We start from the raw sequence: 18572 nt of genomic DNA, 5'->3' as shown, positions 1-18572 counted from the left end.
TGTAAGGCGGCAAATTTGGAACTGATAAAAATAAATATGTAAATTAATTTATCCCACAATTTGTGCGGAGAAGATGTTGTCACAGTATATAATGGAAACCCATATGAGAGTGACTGTTGATTTCATCTAGCTTCCTTCTTAATAGCCAGTTCTTCCAGATGCTTCCTTTGCACTGATACCAGCATTTCTGTGGTGCAGATAAGAGCATTAATCCACCTGAAAAGTCATCCTTGTTTTAGGGGGTGAGGGGGAGGGGAGAGGGTGAAAAGGAAGGAGTAGAAAGAAAAATAAGCCACTTGCCCAGCAGCAAGAAGACCAATAATCTATGAAATCCAGAACGAACTAGAAGTTTCACCTTCGAAATCATTGTACTATTGTGCTCCTTTCCAGCCCTTGAGATCTGTTTAACATTTTTCTAACAGTGCCCACACACCAACTAAGAAATTTCCAAACCATTGTGTCACTCTTTGTCCAGCCTCTGTCACACATTTACAGACAACAGGAGGCAAAAGAATTTGAGAAAACCTGTGTAACACTGTTAAATTCTTCAGAACGGTGGTCAAATTGCTGTTGTAAATGGACTTCCAATTTTCATCTGCAGCCAAAAGAAGGCATCATCCACCTTTCTCTTGTCTAGTTTATTTGTCTCTAAATACATTAAGTAGCTGTTGGCTGGACTCTACCAGAGAAAATGTGGTTTTGGTGTTGGTTTGGGTTTTTTTTTGTCCTTGCATCCAGTGAAGACTATGAGAATTTGCCCTGTGAACTGATAACGTTCTTAACTAAGGATCATGCTTGCTCATGTGACTTTTTTTTCCTGTATGTTTTTAGAGTTCATAGAGTTTTAGGACAAGAGTAATAGTTTTGCTGGTCTCCTTTTCTACAGTTGAAGTATGCTACAGAACCATACTTCAGGCCACAGAGATCCTTTGCTGTCTTCTATTTGCAGACTCATCCCGGCCTCTTGAACCTGCATCACATTGTGAAGGGAAGCAATGAATTGTAGCTGTGGATTCGCATGGTCTTGCTGCTTTTTGGCACACTTCTTACCCTCTTGGAACCTTTTATGACCTTTCCCAAAACAGAGTTTATATTTACACTCCAATATAAAAATTCTCGTTAAATTTTGTTTCAGTTTCCATTTTTTAAAACATTTTTCCTTCTATCACCACACTCTACATGTTATTCAAAAGATCCGTAGGAAAAGGGAATGGCGCAACCTTACATCTAATAACTAAAAGAACCCCACAACGTTTTCTGTGTACTTTGTGTTGAGTCAGATTCTCTAAACTGAAATAGGGGTCTGGAAGAATACAGTTCAAGGATTATGAAAGTTTCAACTTCATGTCCCTGGGGAAGGAGTCATGATGTTACATGATGAAGTGGAATGGTTGCTTGTCCAAATTTTTTTGCATATTTAGAAATGTGAATGTGTAGACAGTTCATGTGAGATAAAAGAAGATATTCAGACTACTTTTTGCACTGAAAATCCATGTTCAAACTGTCTGAAATAGAAGAATTAACCAATGGTTTCTTTTTTTGTTTGAACTAAACCTCTTATTCTTCCGCTGAAAAAAATGTTTTAAAAAGAGCTATTCGATTTCATTGAAATTTTCCTTGGGGAAAATTCTTTCATTTTCAATCATACCTACTCAGTTAGAACTATGCTCCCATGTTTCTCAGAGGGTTTTAAAAAATCCCACTATTTTAAAAGCACAGAATACATGCTGAGTAGATTGATTCTTATTTATGGCTACATGTAAGGAGCAAGGTAGCTTCTTACTATCACTTAATTTCAGCTAAGGGCAAATCACTTGAGAACAGTCAGAACCTGGCCAGCAGGGGCTACAGAGGAAGAGACTATTCCTCTGAAAGGTGTGGAGCTACCCGAACTAAGGGAAGGATTTTATCCATATAAAGCTACTAATAACATGTTAGCTCCTTAGTGGTTTTGAGACATGTGCAGGCAGCACTGGAAAGTACAGGACTCTTTTATTATCTCCAGGGTGGGAAGCACAACTTTAACTCCACTTTAGTTATGTCAGACAGACTAACATCAACATTTTAGAAGAAGGTGTACTAATGCAGGGTCTTCATTTTGAGTTGTTTCACTTACTGTGTTTAAGGCAACGTGCTTAAAGAAGTGCTGAGCATAGCTCCTATTCTCTTCATGTTTTGTTCCAAGAAGCAAGAAATACCTTGCACTGTACCTAAAATCAGACAGCAGAAGTTAGTGGATGGTACTAGGGGTTCAGGAAAAGTCACAAACATATGTGCAAGGTGCAAACAGAACTCTGGTGGCTTTGGAACAGAATTTTGAAAGGAGAGAGGCAGAGCTGTTGGCAAAGAAAATTCCACAGAGATTGGGAAGAAAAAGACTCTCTGGTATCTTTGGGAGCCAAGAAATACTATTTTTCTAGTACATTGATGATCCCAATTTTTAATATCTTTGAAGGCCTCTTCTGTGCTGAGAGTTTTACTTGAGCTGTCTAAGCTATTACCTGCTTTCAGCTTGGGATGAGTACCAGGTTTCCCACCTAACCAAGTACCTTGAAGGTATCTTTCCTTGGAATACTGGTAGTTCTGCTGGAGTGAGATCTGCTCTCCCTGAGGTGCTGTGCAGCTGCCGTAGGTGTGAACACCTGTAGCTGTGCATCAGCAGCAAGGTTTTTCCTCTTTACTTCAAGTCCTCTTGCATTTGTCACAGAAGAATTGTTAGCTATGACCATGCCTTGAAGGATGACTTTTCAGTGTCTTTATTTCCTTTCTTTACAAAATATACTAGATTCTAAAAGTACCGAATCTTGAAAGGTGTGGGTTCATTTTAATATTCAGTGTTGTTCTGATGGGGACTGATAAAATGACAGGCCAAAAAGTAAGGGGAAAATACATTCCTTACCTCTTCCATGCTGTACAAACAGATCTGGCATCCAACCTGAGTCAAGAGTTACACAAAACATTCTCTGCTCAATGGGAAAGCCATTAAGTGACCTGCTACCAGCTAAAAATATGAGGAATACAATTATTTATTATTTTCTGCTCATCAGTTATCTGATATTATATAGTTAAACTATACAAGGTAGAATAAATTGCTTGTATGTAATACTGAAAGTTTTTATTTCTAGGTCCCCTCCATTCCTATACCATGTGCAGTTCTCTCCATCTATTTAATAAAAAAGTGAATGTTTTCTGAAAATAAATATTTTAGCCAAGACCTGGTGAAAATGAGAAACATTTTGGCTAACAGATGGTGCATTGGGGAAAAAAAAAAAAAAAAAAAAAAGTGTTCTGTTTCCTTGTACAGAGACTTGATTTTGGGTACGTAAGCACTAACTGGGAAAAATGTGGTTTTGTTGAAAATTGTTCAATGGGTAATATTTTGATAGAAAATATTGTTTAAAGAAGTTTTTTTAGTAAGTTCAAAGTCCATCATTCTCATTCTTAGTTTTAAGGGATCGTTAGTGGATGATGCTGAAGAGTCTTGAAGAAGGATCTCCAGGAAGGAGACTTTCCTGATGAGGAAGATTTAAATTGCAGTTTATGATCTTATTGTTAGTTTGTGGTGTTAAAACAAATCCTTACATGGGAGGAGTTGAGTATGGCTGGCTTGTGGTGTGTTTGAGGGCAAGTTATGTAAAGCATCTGCTCACAGGTGCTCACTCTTAATGTGAATGAAAAACAGCTGGGGGAGGGATGGAAGGGATGTAGACAGTCTGCTACTGTGTAATTTAAGTGTTGGCTTGATGTCTAATAGCCACATATCTAGGGGAAAACTAAGTCTGGTTGGCAGAGGAAAGCCTTCTAAGAACAGACTTTTGAATACTAAGCCCCTTAGATTAAGAAAGATAATCAAAAGTTTTATTCCAGGGAGGGAGAGAGTAGTAACTCTTGGTTTCACAGACAGAGGTTTAGGATTTCTGTGCCTTAGTTATTTAGATCAGTGGCTTCCAGCCTTTCCAATCTGCGTCCCCCTAACAATTTCCAGTGAGGTAGAAACCAACTGTATAATGAACCTAAACCAGTGGATGGTAGGCTTAGAGACACTGACTAAGAAAATATTGATTAAGAAAATGGATGACTTTCACCCGGGAGACAATAACCTTAATTTGAACAAGAAGGCTGTGGGGCACAGGAGGATGACTGGGCCCCCACATGCTGCTGATACCTAAAGGCAGCAGCTTTGGTGGTCGTACCTCACTGTGGCATCTCCCTCCCTGCAACAGCAAAGGCCTGAGTCTCTCCGGTGGGTAGAAAGGCACTGCAGTGCTCTGGGTTTTGGGTCCCTGCTCGCAAGGCCTGCCCACCCGACATGACTGCTGGCCATAATTTTCATTACTAAAGCAGGGGAAAGGCCCACCCTCCCCACTCTCAGCCAGTACTTTATGCCCTGCAACACTTTGCTGAGATAAACCATTCATAACTATCTCCGTTTCGCTTTTACCTCAAGGAATGGTTGGGAGGCCACTGGCTGCTGGGCACCCCAGGGCCTTGGCAGGCCAGGCCAGCCTGCCTGTGGGTGAAGGCAGCTGCCTCTGTGCCCCAGGAAGCTGCCGTAACTCCTGTGCATCCCTCACAACCCTGCTGCCTAATTTTTACCTGGCCAGAGTGGCCAGGAAGACACATCAGGATGCAGGACTGGACCCGGTTCTGATCAGGCCACCGGCCTCTTGCCCCTCCATGGCGACCATAAGTCCTTCCATGCCAGGGCTCACTTGCCCTCACAGAAGGTGCTGTTGCACCTCTGAGCCAGGCTCACTCTTCCCCTGTTGCCTGGAAAAACATGAAACATAACCCAGAAGGCTCTTCCCACCACAGAGAGGGACAGACATGGCCACCCTCTCCTCCCCAAGCCTCTCCTCAGGGAAGGCTGGAGCCAGGGGAGCTCTTCTTAGGGTGTCTGTGCGATCAGTTAAGGGTAAGAAGGGGAAAGTGGTAGGTGTTCTGAGAGGGGACAGCCACCGCGATTTTATCCACCTCAGTGGTTTAAATCTGTGCTGCACAACTCTGCCTCCTGCTAGGGAGTAGGCATTCGTCCCACCGCCGACGAGGCTGGGGGCTGCTGTCAAGCGTCAGCGGCCTGTGGCAGTCACAGCCGCTCAGCATTCAAGCCCTGCGTGCTGAAGGTTTGTTGCATGCCGACCATTTGTTTAGGAAAAACAAATGAAAAACACAATTTAAAAGTGATTTGAAATGTGTATGTTGGTCCTATGTGCTGAATAAAAGCAGGCCCCTGAAAGGCAGGGAAGGAGTGTGCAGTCCAATAATTAGAGGCCTATTGTCATGCAGATGCAGAAGAGGGGCTGCTGAAGTGTCTGCGGGTAACTGTAAATCTGGATTTTCCTGACATTCAGGGAACCAGCCTCGCAGGCTAAAGGATGTTCAGTTAGCGCAACTTACCCTATATATAATGGAAGAAATATTGTGGTGTGATGGCTGAAGACAACGTTTTCCAAAGTGGGGTTTTATTGGTGTGCATTAGTTCTTGGGATGTAAAAAAGGCCTCTCAATGGGTTCTGATGTTCAGAGGAGACAGCCTGACTCTCTTAAGATTCAGCATCCTAAAGGCTCACTTAAACAACTTCTAAAAGCTAATTGTGTGAAGAAATTAAACTTGCAGCATGGTGTAGAGGCACAGTGGTTTACGTTGTTTAGGTATCAAAGCCATTTACACTTAATTCTTTCATCGGGGACAGAGTTGTTAAAATATCAAACTGTGTTTGATACAGTAGTTTTTCCCAGAAAATACCTTTCTGGAGATGCTGATTGTGCTTCATTTCACCTTTCAGCTAGGAATGTTTTATATGCTTCACAAATCACAATTTAATAGAATTATTCTAGGCATACTTCTAAATTGTTTCAGAAGAGCTGATGTGAACTAGGAAGAATCCAGTATTTTAAGAGTTTTATTTTAATTATCTTTTTCTTTATTCATCTTTTACTCAAATTTTTGGAAAGTCAGCATATCAAAGAGTCACCTCAGAAATAGTTAATGAGGAATACTATCAGAAAAATTATCTGAAGATGAATAAAGTATATTATAGAATGTTTTTAATTTCAGTTCTTCTTGTTCAGAATTAATCTTTGTAAATTTATAAGCATCTGGTATATATTATATGTTAGGATGATGGCAGTGGATGAACCCTATTAGGTTAAATGCCTCACCTAATATAAAACTTGGGTAAGACAACTCTTCCCTTAAAGCAGGTGAAAGTGTTTTTATTTTCTGACATGCTGCTAGAGATCTAAGAGTTACTTTTTTTTTAATATAAATTTGTCCTTTCTAATGTCATTATTCCTATGCACCACTCTGCTCCTGCTGTCAGTAATGTTTGCAAGGTTTATTGCCTTAAGCAGTATCTACAGATGCTAGCTTAGAGAACATCATTATTTACTTTCCACAATTTACCCAATATTTTGAGAAAGCTTTGGCGGTTGAAAATATTTTTTAATGAGATAATTCGTTACCAGTTCATAAATGCCTGAGCAATTCCCACTGAAATTACATAGTATTTTTTTGTTTCTTAACAGATGAGGAAAAAGAAAATAATAGAGCATCAAAACCACACTCAACTCCAGCTACGCTGCAATGGTAAGATGCCTGTTTAAAAAAAATCAAGAAAACTCGTTAGTATTTTTCCTTTTCCAGCTGAAGTGAATAGAGGTCTTGGACATCCTATTATAAAGATACTTTCACTGTATGTGTTTAATCTGCTCATTAGTATCCTGTACAGATTTTCTCAACAAATGTCTTACTCTTATGGGATTTGTTTGAACATAGGAAGCCTCTAGATACAGTTTAGAAGATCTGCTTGGCATATCTGTTTGCCACCTTGCCAGCTGGTGATTTATGGTTTGTCATCAGTTATATTTATTTCAAAAAGAAAATTAATACTGAGAATATTTTTCAAGACTCAACATCTGTTGCAGTGTATGATGAAGCCCACATTTACTGACTGATTTACTGAAACGAGATGTCTGTAATTTAACGTAGAAGACAACAAAAGAAGAGAGGGAGCTTCAAGTTTGATTAATTTGTCAAAATCCCTTTGAAAATGTAGTGAAGGGAAGTATAATTAGGAAGAGAAAAAGAGAGGATGGGGAGAGAAAAGTTGGTGAGTTAGTGTCCTGGTTTTGGCTGGAATAGGGTTGACATTCTTTCTTAGTAGCTAGAATAGTGCTGTGTTTTGGATTCACCGTGGGCTTTGGTATGAGAAGAATCTTGCTAATGCACTGATATTTTTTAGTTGTTGCTAAGAAATCAAGGACTTTTCAACTTCCCACATCCTGCTAGTGTGCAGGTGCACAAGAAGCTGGGAGGGAGCATAGCGAGAGCAACGAACCCAAACTGGCCAATGGAATATTTATATCCTATAGCGTCATGCTCAGTATATAGACGAAGGTTGGCCAGGAGGCTGTCTGTCTCTCTTCTGGGGTTGTGGTTTCAGGATTCTCCCTTCTCTGGAATCGCTAGCTGGGAATGGGTTGGGCATCAATCAGCAGGTAGTGAGCAATCTACTGTGCTATGCAAAATGAACAAGTGCTGTTCACTGTGATTTACACAGTGCTTGTGTAAAATACATCACATGCCTGTGATGTATTTTAGGCTACATGTTCTGTAATTTTACTTATACTTCTGACATCCCTTTCTATAGGTTATCTCGTAGACTTTTGTTGCCTTTTCCCTTACTTTAGGTTTTTAATTCTGGTCTAACTTTCTTATTCTTGTAAGTGATAATCCATCTTTCAGGAGGTTCCTTTTATCTGGCAGAACTGAGCTCTGTTATGGAGAAGCCTCAGAGCATGCTTATCTGAAAACCCATACTCCTTAGCTTGTTTTAAGTCTTTTACAGAAAGGCCTTTACTTCACCTAGAATTACTTCACATAGTTTTCTGGATGAAAAGATAAGATTATTGTCAAAAAATGTGGACTTTTTTAGCAAAATGTTAGCAAAATTATTTTTCTGCTTCTGTCAGTCTCTTGGGAGATCTAACTGAACAGCAGAGATTAATTCGCTCAGTGAATTTTACTTTTTCTTTACCTGTGAAATTCTGTGATTTTGTGAAATATGCATAAAGACATTTCAATTATTTCATCTATATTTGCTTTCTGAAGCTGATCAGTTACATTTTAGATTTAAAAACTCGAAGATCTGTGGGTTGATTTAGGACAGGCTACTGCAAGTATTCAGTGTTCTGCCTTGCAGAAACTTGCAGACACTTCCAGTGCAAATAATGAGATGTGCAAATATAAATAAAGGCATTTAGTTCTGAATTATTGCTTATTTGTATCTATTTGTATCACAAAAGTTCTGTTTTTCAGAAGTTCATGTAAAGTGAGTAAAGGGGGTGACTACAGAGAGAAAATTATTAAAATAGTGAAATGTCATAGATATATTTTATTATTTTCCATTATTCACCAACACAACTTGAGCACAGTTCAAACAGGATACCAAAGAACTATCTAGCTAAAAAAAATTGCAGGCAAGGCCTAGCAGTCCCAAACTCATAACAGTGTTTATTTTGCAGTAGAGTGCGTTAAGAGTCTTTTCCACAGGAGCAAATAATGTAGTACCCAAGAAGTCCGAGATAATTAGAACATGCCAATGATACTGTTCCCAACAGAAGGCATGCAAATACTGCAAATAATCTTTTGCCAAATATTTTCAGGCTTCCTCAGTCATAAAGGTTAGTAAATCTGTAAACTCCTGGGATATTGAGCCCTGCTGGAATTCAGTGTGCATGCTAATTCATTCAGCAGTGTTTGCAATAGAATCATAGAATTTTTATTCTGAAAAGGCTACTACAATCATCTTCCCTTCTGCCTTGCTAGTGTACTGGCTTACTACCTGTCTTTGGGTTTTTTACATGTTTAGGTAGATCAAACATTGTCCCTTTTGAGTGTTTTGGAGCATCTTCAATTTCCTCCATTCAATTTTCCTCCCCAAAAATACATAAAGGAACAGAAAGCAATGAAGCTTTCAAATTTAATTTCTTCAGCTGGCATCAAACTGAAACATGTGATTGGCTCATTTATTAATAGACTTACAGGTAAAAGTTTCCCAGCTTAGTAGCTGTACCATAGAAGAGTTTTCTGGCGGTTTCCATGTGCTTTTCACCTTATATGCTGCAGCTTTGAACTGGTATTTCCTGGAGAAACTCTGCTACTGGGTTTGAGACACTAAATAAAACTGCAAACTCGAGAGTTGTGGTCAAAGTGCTAATGTAGTAAGCTTGCTTTGTATGAAGATGTTGAGTTTCAGCTGTTCTGGAAAACCAGACCCATTAGCATCAGATTATTTGTACCGTGGTAGCACCTAGCAACCCATGGGTCGGTAAACTATTGTGGGCAGCACTGTACAAATGCTGCCACTGCGTGTTTCCCATAGGTTTAGCTTTACATGTTTGACAGTTTTGCCTGCTCAGGCCTCAGACCAGGAAAGACAAAAGGCTAAATTTACTTGAATATGCGTTGGGTAGGCACATGTCCTGCCCTCTTACACAAATCTCTAGTCCAGATGCAAGAGATGAAAGTGGTGGGGTAAATTATTGACCCGATTTCAGGGTGAAGTACTGAACTTGCCTTGTTCTGGCAAATGGAAGCACCATGATTGTCGGCAGCATCTGGTGTCTGCCAGGTTAAAGCTGGTCACATTTTTACTGTTAGATGCTACTGTCTTTTACGGCTAATGAAGGCAAGGGAGTCTTGGAGAACAGAAACAGGAAATGTCAGTAGCAAGGAAAAAGGAGGAAAGTAGTAGGGAAAGTGAAGCAAGACTTAAGGGAAATATGTAAAATTTGTCACACGGTTCATATTGCTATCACCTTTATTAGTTATTTCTTGCCTGACATCTTGTTGAAAAGAATGAACATCAGTCCCACGAGGATCTATCCTTAATGCTTATGCCTCTCTGAAGGCGAAGAACATTGAACACTACAAATGAGGAGGAGGAAGAAGTAGCTGAAGATGCCAAAAAGGTTGTGTGGATGACCGTCAGCCTAGCTAAATATCCTTTCCCTGGAAACAGGAATGATAGTTTTGTTTTGTTTTCACTGATGACACAAAATGAAGTGAAAGGCCTGGTAAATGTAGCATTACAGCCAAATACATCATAATTGGGGAAATCATGTGAACTTGAATTTAACTATTAAGGCATGAATATACCAATACCTAGTACCCTGTGCTTATCGCATGGTCCTGTGTTCATTATTATCTGTAAAGCTATAGCTTGCTAAACATTTGGCTCTAAAATGTTAATGAATATTTCATTGGTGACCAAATTTTAAGTGTGAAACTTTACTTCAGTTTGGGGGCTCTGTGTGTTTACTTCTTCAAACACAGAATTATTCAAAGCATGGACAGCCTAATTCCATGCAATTTGGTGGATTACAGTGTAGGAGCTCTGAATAATAACATTATTGTGAAGCTAAAGTCAACAAATCTATTTTCTGCAACATTCGTAAAAAGAAGTAAAAAAGAGGAAGAAAAAGCATTGCTAGGTAATGCCAGATTAGTAGTTTCTCAAAAATTGTTATAATGCATCAAAATTAATCTGTTCTAGAATCCTTTATGTGTTTAGCAATAGTTAACATTGCAGTTGTTCTGTTGCCTTCGTATCTAAATACAAGTCTGTAACAACACTGCAGACCTGACTCTGCTATAGAATAATCTCATTTAATCTAGAAGTATATAAGTGTATAAAGAGGGAAACAGTAATAGGGACAGATAAAATTGTCATTCCTGTGGAAGGATTAGGGGTTTTATTGCTGTACTGTAGTGGTACAAAAGGTCTCATTGTGAACTACTGGATTTCACATGGCTTTATTAGGACATTTAAAATGTTATATATATATTATTTCTGATAGTGATTTGTTAGGTAGAAGATTGAGTTCATTATCTTTCTACAATACTGTAGAATGAAGCTGAATTCAAAATATGATAAAGTTGTTAAATAAAAGACAGGAAAATAAAAGAAGTGGAGCAAGATGGGTTTTTGATCATTAAAAAAAAAGTTCAGGTATAATGGAGCATTGTTCAGTGTCAGACTAATGACTCTCTGTGAAAGAGAGGAGAAAAAGAGAAAAATTCATCAGATATGAACAGAAATAATTAACTGCTTTTCTTTCTGTCCTGTCTTGGTCACAGAAGCTGACATTCCAATTAGCAGCTATAGTATACAAACGAACTCTCCAGGTTTTGAAAGGAGGTTTTGTTAAAGCGCTATGAATTTGAGGAAAGATGCCATGATGATATTTCTGTAGAAACCAAGGAAGAATAGATGTTGCCCATACAAACTGATTCCATTCATCTAGCCGGATATCTTATTAAAATAGTTTGCAGTCACAAATGATCATGATAACTGAAATGGAAGGTAGGTAGGTCCTGAAAAAGTCAACGAAGGAGAGAAACTAGATATTTGGAAGGTGTTCTACAGCTATCAAATGACAGGGCGTTGTTTACTGGAAAACTGGTTTTCTGAGAAAATGTATTAATTTTCTAATATGTTTAAGAGGAAGTTGCACCTACCTTCTTCTAGCCAGCAAGTCAGACAAGCACACACGAAACTATATGCATAAGAGTGACACCATGGATGACAAGATTAATTATGGTTTAAAGTTAACTGTGTATGTAAATACCTCTTGAACTTTGTTGGATCAGTAATCATAAAAATGTTATTTCAAATGAATGTTTGTTCTAATCTATAGACTTATAGTGAGCCCAGTTTCTGATTTTAGAGATGAAGCATATGCCTATTCATATATCTGATGCATAATTTTAAATTTTATAGTTATGTGTTTGCCCGTGTAAATGAGTAATAATAATTTCTACAAGGCAGAGGAGGATGTTATTTCACTGTTTTATTCAGCATTGTATTCAGAACATGGACTCTTTTTCACTTTGTCCATCAGCAGTAGCAAGAAAATATTTTACAGATGTGATTTTGTGCACACTCTTGAATATTTGCAAATAACTTGCTTTAGCCACATCTGCCTCCACAAGGTAGAGACTTTTGCAGCTGGACAGGAGTGAAAAGTGTGTCATGAACCAAAGGTGACTTGTAAATAATGAGAGAATGCTTCCCCTCAGTTAATGTTTGTTGTTTTGTAGTTGTACATATATTGTTTACTGCAGGATGCTTTTATGGTATAACAGATTACTAGTATATTTTTTCCTAAAAATAGAACTTTGGAGCATGTTCAAAACCCAATATCCCTTTGTGCTAATCTCTACTTGCCTGAGAACTCACAGTCTATATTTTTGATAACATGCGTGAACCAAATGAAGCAAGTGTTATAGAAGTGAATTGGAAAAAGCATTTAGGAACAAAGCAGAGAAAATTTAGTAGACAAGCAAAAGCCAGAATGTTTGGTCTTGAAGATGCAGCTTTGCAGACTGTTTACCATAGAGGACATCCAACATAATTGCAGTTCTCTCTGTTTGATATTTGCTTTTTAAGGCTGGAGGAGAACTATGAGATTGCAGAAGGTGTCTGCATTCCTCGAAGTGCTCTCTACATGCATTACTTGGACTTCTGTGAGAAAAATGACACGCAACCTGTTAATGCTGCCAGCTTTGGGAAGGTAAGTTTAAACAGCAGCACGATGGCTTGAGCTCTCACGTGGTTCAGGTGAGTTTGGATTATTGAAAAGAAATCATCATTTACCATCAGAGATACAGGTATATGAATGAAATATCTTCTGTACTCAAGTTATTGGACAAAGACTAAGATTTTAAGTATTTTGACAGTTAGAATAACTTCTAATCATGACTAAGCTCCAGAATACACTAAATTTATCAATGACTTCAGCTCCCCGCCTAGCTGACAGTGACATGGTATACAATATTGGCAACTTGGAAGTCGAATACAAGTCAGTGTAAACACATCTGTGTTGTGACCTGCACTGCTTTAACAAATATATATTTTTTTAAAAATAGAAGGGTAAAATATCAATCATTTAATTCTGGAGCCTGTCTATGCCATTTTTGTAAGCATCATACAGAGATCCCTGAACTGGTGATATCAGCCCACACTGGCAAATTCACACAGTGGAGTGCAATGCCACCAGATGTGGAAGTCCACAAAGCATCTATTACACATTTGTGGAGCACTGCAGGTACAGTCAGTTATCTTTGTACTGTGATTCCTTGTGCTTCCACTTTCCAGTCCAGCTCTAGTTAAGAGCCACTACGGTTAACTCCAGACTCACATTGGAGATGCACTCTTAGCATAGACGCAGCTGTGCGTTGTCCAGATGTGAGCAGTAAAGCTCTTATGCTATACACCACTAGCAGACATTAATGACTGTCTAGGATGTTACATAAAGTTTGGGGTTTGGAATTGCAGGTTGGGGGATGTTTTGCTCTCAGTGAAAAATAGGATGGTATTTTTATATGGGTTTTTTTAAATTCAAAAGAGAAATTTTACTATAGGACATATCACAAACTTTAAAATTTGTGGGCTGTGAAAAAAGCAAAGTTTAGAGTTTGCCAGTGTTTTTAAAATGCTTGCAAGCATGAATCTGAAGCTGATTGTCCTGCAAGCTATTCTCCTGTTTGCAACATTTGTTCTATAGAAGTGCTGGGTATTCAAAGAAGGAAAAATATTCCTAGGGTAAGTGCCTGTGTAAAGAGTAGGTGAAGGAGAATGTATTTAATGAGGTGTCATTTGATATAGTGCATCTTTATGTAGGCAGTTTAGCAAGGCAAGTTACTGTACCATGTTCTAACATCACGATGTTTGTTGTGTTTAAAGACCTGCATAGCTCAGTTGATTCTGTGTTAGGTTTCTGTTTAAATACACTGCATAAGTGTGAATGAAGTTGTTTGTTGTTGATATTGCTACCAAGTGGTAAGTATAGTGGCAACATGTAATTTAGGAATAGTGAGACCAAGAAACAGATTTCGTTCAGTCTAACACATTTGAAATGTGGGTAATATTTACACAATGCCACTTCTGTTGCTGCTAAAAATTCTGTAAATTGCAAGGTGTAAATATTCTGACATTATTTAATCAGAACATAAATCTACCAGGGACTTCACCAATTTTTGGTATGTGGCAATCTTTTTACACTGTGTATTACTCCATCCTCCTTCACCCCTGCCCCTATGCACACAGCTGTTCATTGGTAGGAGTATCTTGACCTAGCAGGGCACATACAGTGTCTTCCATCCAGAAATCATGGCATTCAAATGTGTTTTTCATGTGCTGTGGTCCAAATCTTTCCCACTTGGTTGCAATAAAGTTCTGAAGCAGTGATGCATGAAATTTGTTTTCCTTTCTTGTGAAGAGGAGGCCATGCAGAATCATTCTAGTACTGTCTCAAACTAGTGCTTCGTGTGGCCATTACTTTCAGATGTGGGAAATGAGGCTTCTTTACAGGTATGTCCAGGAACATCAGGCAATGCTGGCACAAATATTGAAGTGAAACAGGCTTCTTCATCTGCAGAAACTGAGCAGACCCTAGTGATTCTTTTCAACCTATTATTGCTAAGAAAAGGTACTGCAGTCATGAAGATCTGCAAGGCAGACACCCACTTCATTCAGTCAATAGTTTGCAGTCAGCTTCTCCTTAGGAGCAGGTACACTAATGAAGTTTTAGCCAACAGACTTGTTATCATGTGACTTAAATACCATATTGGCAATGTGTGTTGAATAAATGCCTTGGAGGCAGTGCAGTGAAATAGGTGCTATTTGAGGGGTTCCATACTTAGCTGCTGAAATAGAGACCCCAGACATGTTTGTCCTCATTGGGAATCATCAAGAGCCCTGCAGCTGTCATCTCCTCCAGAGAAAGGAGTTAGTTGTTCTGTGAAATTGTAGACAGTTCGCCTTTCAATAGGCCACATTGAATTTATGATTCATCTTTGAACTTTAGCTCTGTGGGCAATGTTAAACATTTAGGCTTTTTCTTTAACAGACTGGTAGTTTTTAGAAAGAGACACGGAGTTCAGCACATTAAAGCAATCTGTAATAAGTAACATCCTCGTGTATTGTTACATACTCAGTTACATCTCAATTAACAGAACAGCCTTGATTTCACTTTTAAAGATACCACTGGAGACACATGAACTTTGCCTGAAAGTGATCTCTCCAGATTAAGGTTTTGTAGACAGTGCTTCAGCCCATGCATACTTTTTAAGCCTGATGTAAGTCAAACATATCCACAACAGAGCATGGCAGGGAGAACAGAACAGCTGAACTAATGGATCTTGTTTCCTACCATCTCCTATGTTCCCTAAATCCATAGCTTTACCCAAATCTCACATAATATCTCCATTTTTCCCTGCAGTACGTTCAATCATTTCCAGGTCCCAGTCACTACACTGAGGTCTTGCTTCTTTCAGTTTTGTCACACATCTGCTGTACCTTCTTTCTACATTATTTTTAGATTCCTTCCTGTCTGCCTGTCTGTTTTTCTCTTCTCCCCTCATGCCAACAGCTGGGCAAGAAGCAGCACATGGAGTGGGTGGTTCAAAGTTATAGAAGTGTTGACTGGTTGCCTCATACTCATGGTTGTCCAGTCAGGCGGTGCCAAATGGCTCAGCTAAAACCTGAACTCTCTTCTCTGTCTTTGTCCTCAGAATGAACATCAGTATGGTCTCCCCATTATCCAGCCAGTGTTTTCTATTAAACTTCTAGGACATAGAATGGACCACCTCATAGACTGTTTCCTGCTGAAACCAGGCTGATAGCAACAAAAGTAACAATAAGAGGAAAGAAGAGAATTACTGTATAAATAAACACCTTTAGAAAAGCAATCTATACTCCTAAGCCACTTAAAGAATATATCAAATAAGGAAGACTTTAATATGGTTATTAATGTGATATATTCTTATATGACAAAGGGAGCTGTAGCTTTAATACATTAGCCAAGATTTTAGTGCTTTACTCACCCAATTAATATGTGAAAATTAGATAATTTTGTCTATACTAGCATATGCCCGTCTGATAATAAGCTATTCTACCTAGAATGCCATTACAGAACTTTTTCTTGCCTGCAAAAGACAGGACCAAGCACTCTTCTACCCATATACTTCAACTAAACAGTGACTAGGGAGGGCCCTGTATTTGCTGGTTACAGCTCAGCATCAGCAAGTGGAGACTCCAGTGTTAAACTTCTGAGTAGGCAGTAAAGCATATTATATTCAACGGGATCATGATTTCACCCAGAAGTGAAGCAGAATAAGTAAAAATATTCCATGCAACCACTGAGAAGACAGGGAACTACTGTGAGGAAAGGCAGGTACATCATGGAGTTATTAACAATAAAAATGTCGCATATGATAAAAGCTTTCTCACCATGAACATGTTTAGACTCTGAATTAGTCTTCATGCAGAAGGAGTGAAAGCCTGTTGCTGGGGTCAGTTTATAAAGAGTGCAGCCTTGTTGCCCCTCAGCCCTGTGCTGCAAATGCCTCTGGCTCTGCTCCGGGACCCTGTGGACTTGGAGAGCAGTTTAAGGTGTTTCCAACTGGAAGTTCTGCTGCTGCCTGCAGCAGGGAGGGCTGAGCAGGTGTATGTTTTTTCTTCTGAGCAACATGTTAACATAAATGCTAGTGGTAATTAATCACTGAGGTAGGAATTATGGCAGATGAAGACTGACTCTATTCTCACTGGGTTTAGTTGCAAAAGCTGAATCATTCTGAACTGGGGCCTTCACTGAGTCAAATTAAAAGCAGAAATGTTTTGACCATTTCCAAGCCCCTCAGTAACTATTGTGTATGGGTGGGTGCCATAAGGCTTGTTAGTTCTCTCCTAGCTGTGCCATGTCATCCAGCTGTTCAGCTGGGCCGGCACGCTCTTTCACTTTTATTTCCAACGCTGATTTTTGTTCTTGTTTCTTTTGTGACCCTGTATGAACCTTATTTTCTTAATCAAGCCCCTTAAAGATGTAATCTTCCTTCTCTGCACCGGTTTCCCCTATCCTCCATGTCCTCAGTTCACTGCTTTAAATTTACTGTGCGGTTGGTAAGTCACCTCCCGGACCCTGCCGTTCTCATACAGAACACGTAGTTTCTCGTGGTGCAACCTCTTTTTCATCCTCATGAGGTGTTCTTCCCACAACTCCCATGTGCCCCCTGGAGGTTAAATACTTTCTTTTGTTTTTCTTTTTTTCTTTCGGTGCTTTCCTGTCAGGTCTTTTGACAAGCAATAATAAAATAATATTTGAAAAGGAAAACGAAAGATGCTGACACGTTGCAGGGTAGTTCTCCCCCAGCCTGAGGTCCTTTTACATCACTCTGGCAGCATACAGAGGTTTAACATGGATATATGCTCACACAAATTTTAGAGCCTCTTTGTTGCTCCCTGACTGGCTTTGCTGTAAGTGAAAATTAGATTCCAGTAAATTTATTTCACTAAATAAGGAAAGGTAAAGTCCACAATAGACTTGTAATACTGGTTAGGAAAGAGATATGTTACATTTTTGACCAATATTTCCACCCCATTTCCAAAAAATGGGCTGAGGGACAGTTATACCAGCAGAAAAGTGTTTTTTACCCAATAGTTTGCTTTGCTCCAGGGAGGTACATGCTGTACCAGCCAGAGTCCTCTTTTATCACTATGCACTGCCTCTATGCCCAGAAGTTTTGCCAGCAGGACTGTTCCTTCAAGCATGATTAGCATAAATAGGATTTACAGTTTCATCCTATCACACTATATATATTTAATCTTTAAAAAGGACAGACAAGTAGCCTTATTGCTAATGACATTGAGATGTGATTGCATTCTGATTTGTCTTTGTATTGAAATGCACACATCTGGGAATTGCCTGCTGTGTGTAAGGAGATGCTTCTCCTGAAGATAGGGTTTTTTTCCTTTACTCTCAGTTTGCTCCTAAGTAGCCTCAACAGTGACTAGTATAGCAAAGCCAAATTTACTCTTAAGTGCCCTCTTCCAATAGACTAAACCAGCTCTTGCATTATTATGAACAATTACTACATATGGAATGTTGGGGGTTTTTTTAATTAAACTCTTTTCTTCTAGTCAATATAGAAAAGAGAAATAGAACTGAAGAAAAATCAAGCTGAGGATGTGGTTTCTGTTATTGCATTGAATGTCTATGCCAGTCTGTTGGCACTATTTGAGCAGTCCCTGCTTTTTCTTCATCCCTTTTTAACAGCTGAGGTTCCTGACTGAAGGATTGTTAACAGGAATATGACTTTTCTTCCCAGTTCAGAATCTTCTAGGCCAGGCTCCTCTGAGGAGGCCAGTAGTAACACAAGTACTGCAGAAGCAAGTGGCCATGCTGGTGTGGGGAACAGGGGTCCTACAGTGTAGCTGGAAAGGTTTTTGCCCCCTTGTCTCTGCTTCACTGATCTCTTGTATAACTGCAGGTTGCTCATTATTGCCTTTTTCTCCTTGATCTTGGGGAGTAAGAAAACCAGCAAGGACACCTCAGTTTCTTCAGAGTGACTTTTCCTTTCCCAAAGATTTGCCCTCTAGCAAAAGAATTTTTACTGGCTTTGCCACTTTGAACATCTGGCTTCTAGTTAGGTCTTCAGCATAAAGTATAGCAGCCTCTGGGCTGCTTTACCTCATGCCTTGTCAACATGTCCTAGAGGCTGTTCTTAC

At 39.2% G+C, this 18572-nt stretch overlaps 1 protein-coding gene across 1 annotated transcript in view; it reads left to right on the top strand.

The window, feature by feature from the left end:
• The window catches only part of RFX4 (regulatory factor X4), a 95975-nt gene that overhangs the window by 20632 nt on the left and 56771 nt on the right, over window positions 1-18572 (top strand). The window contains exons 3-4 of the mRNA XM_074901152.1: window positions 6529-6589; window positions 12456-12579. Of these exons, the coding sequence (XP_074757253.1) occupies window positions 6529-6589; window positions 12456-12579 (185 nt within the window). The remainder of the gene's footprint in view (window positions 1-6528; window positions 6590-12455; window positions 12580-18572) is intronic.

This window comes from Athene noctua, chromosome 3 (genome assembly GCF_965140245.1).
Source record: "Athene noctua chromosome 3, bAthNoc1.hap1.1, whole genome shotgun sequence".
Taxonomy (NCBI): domain Eukaryota; kingdom Metazoa; phylum Chordata; class Aves; order Strigiformes; family Strigidae; genus Athene; species Athene noctua.
The sequence above is the reverse complement of the archived record's forward strand: the minus strand, read 5'-3'. Positions and strand labels throughout refer to the sequence as shown.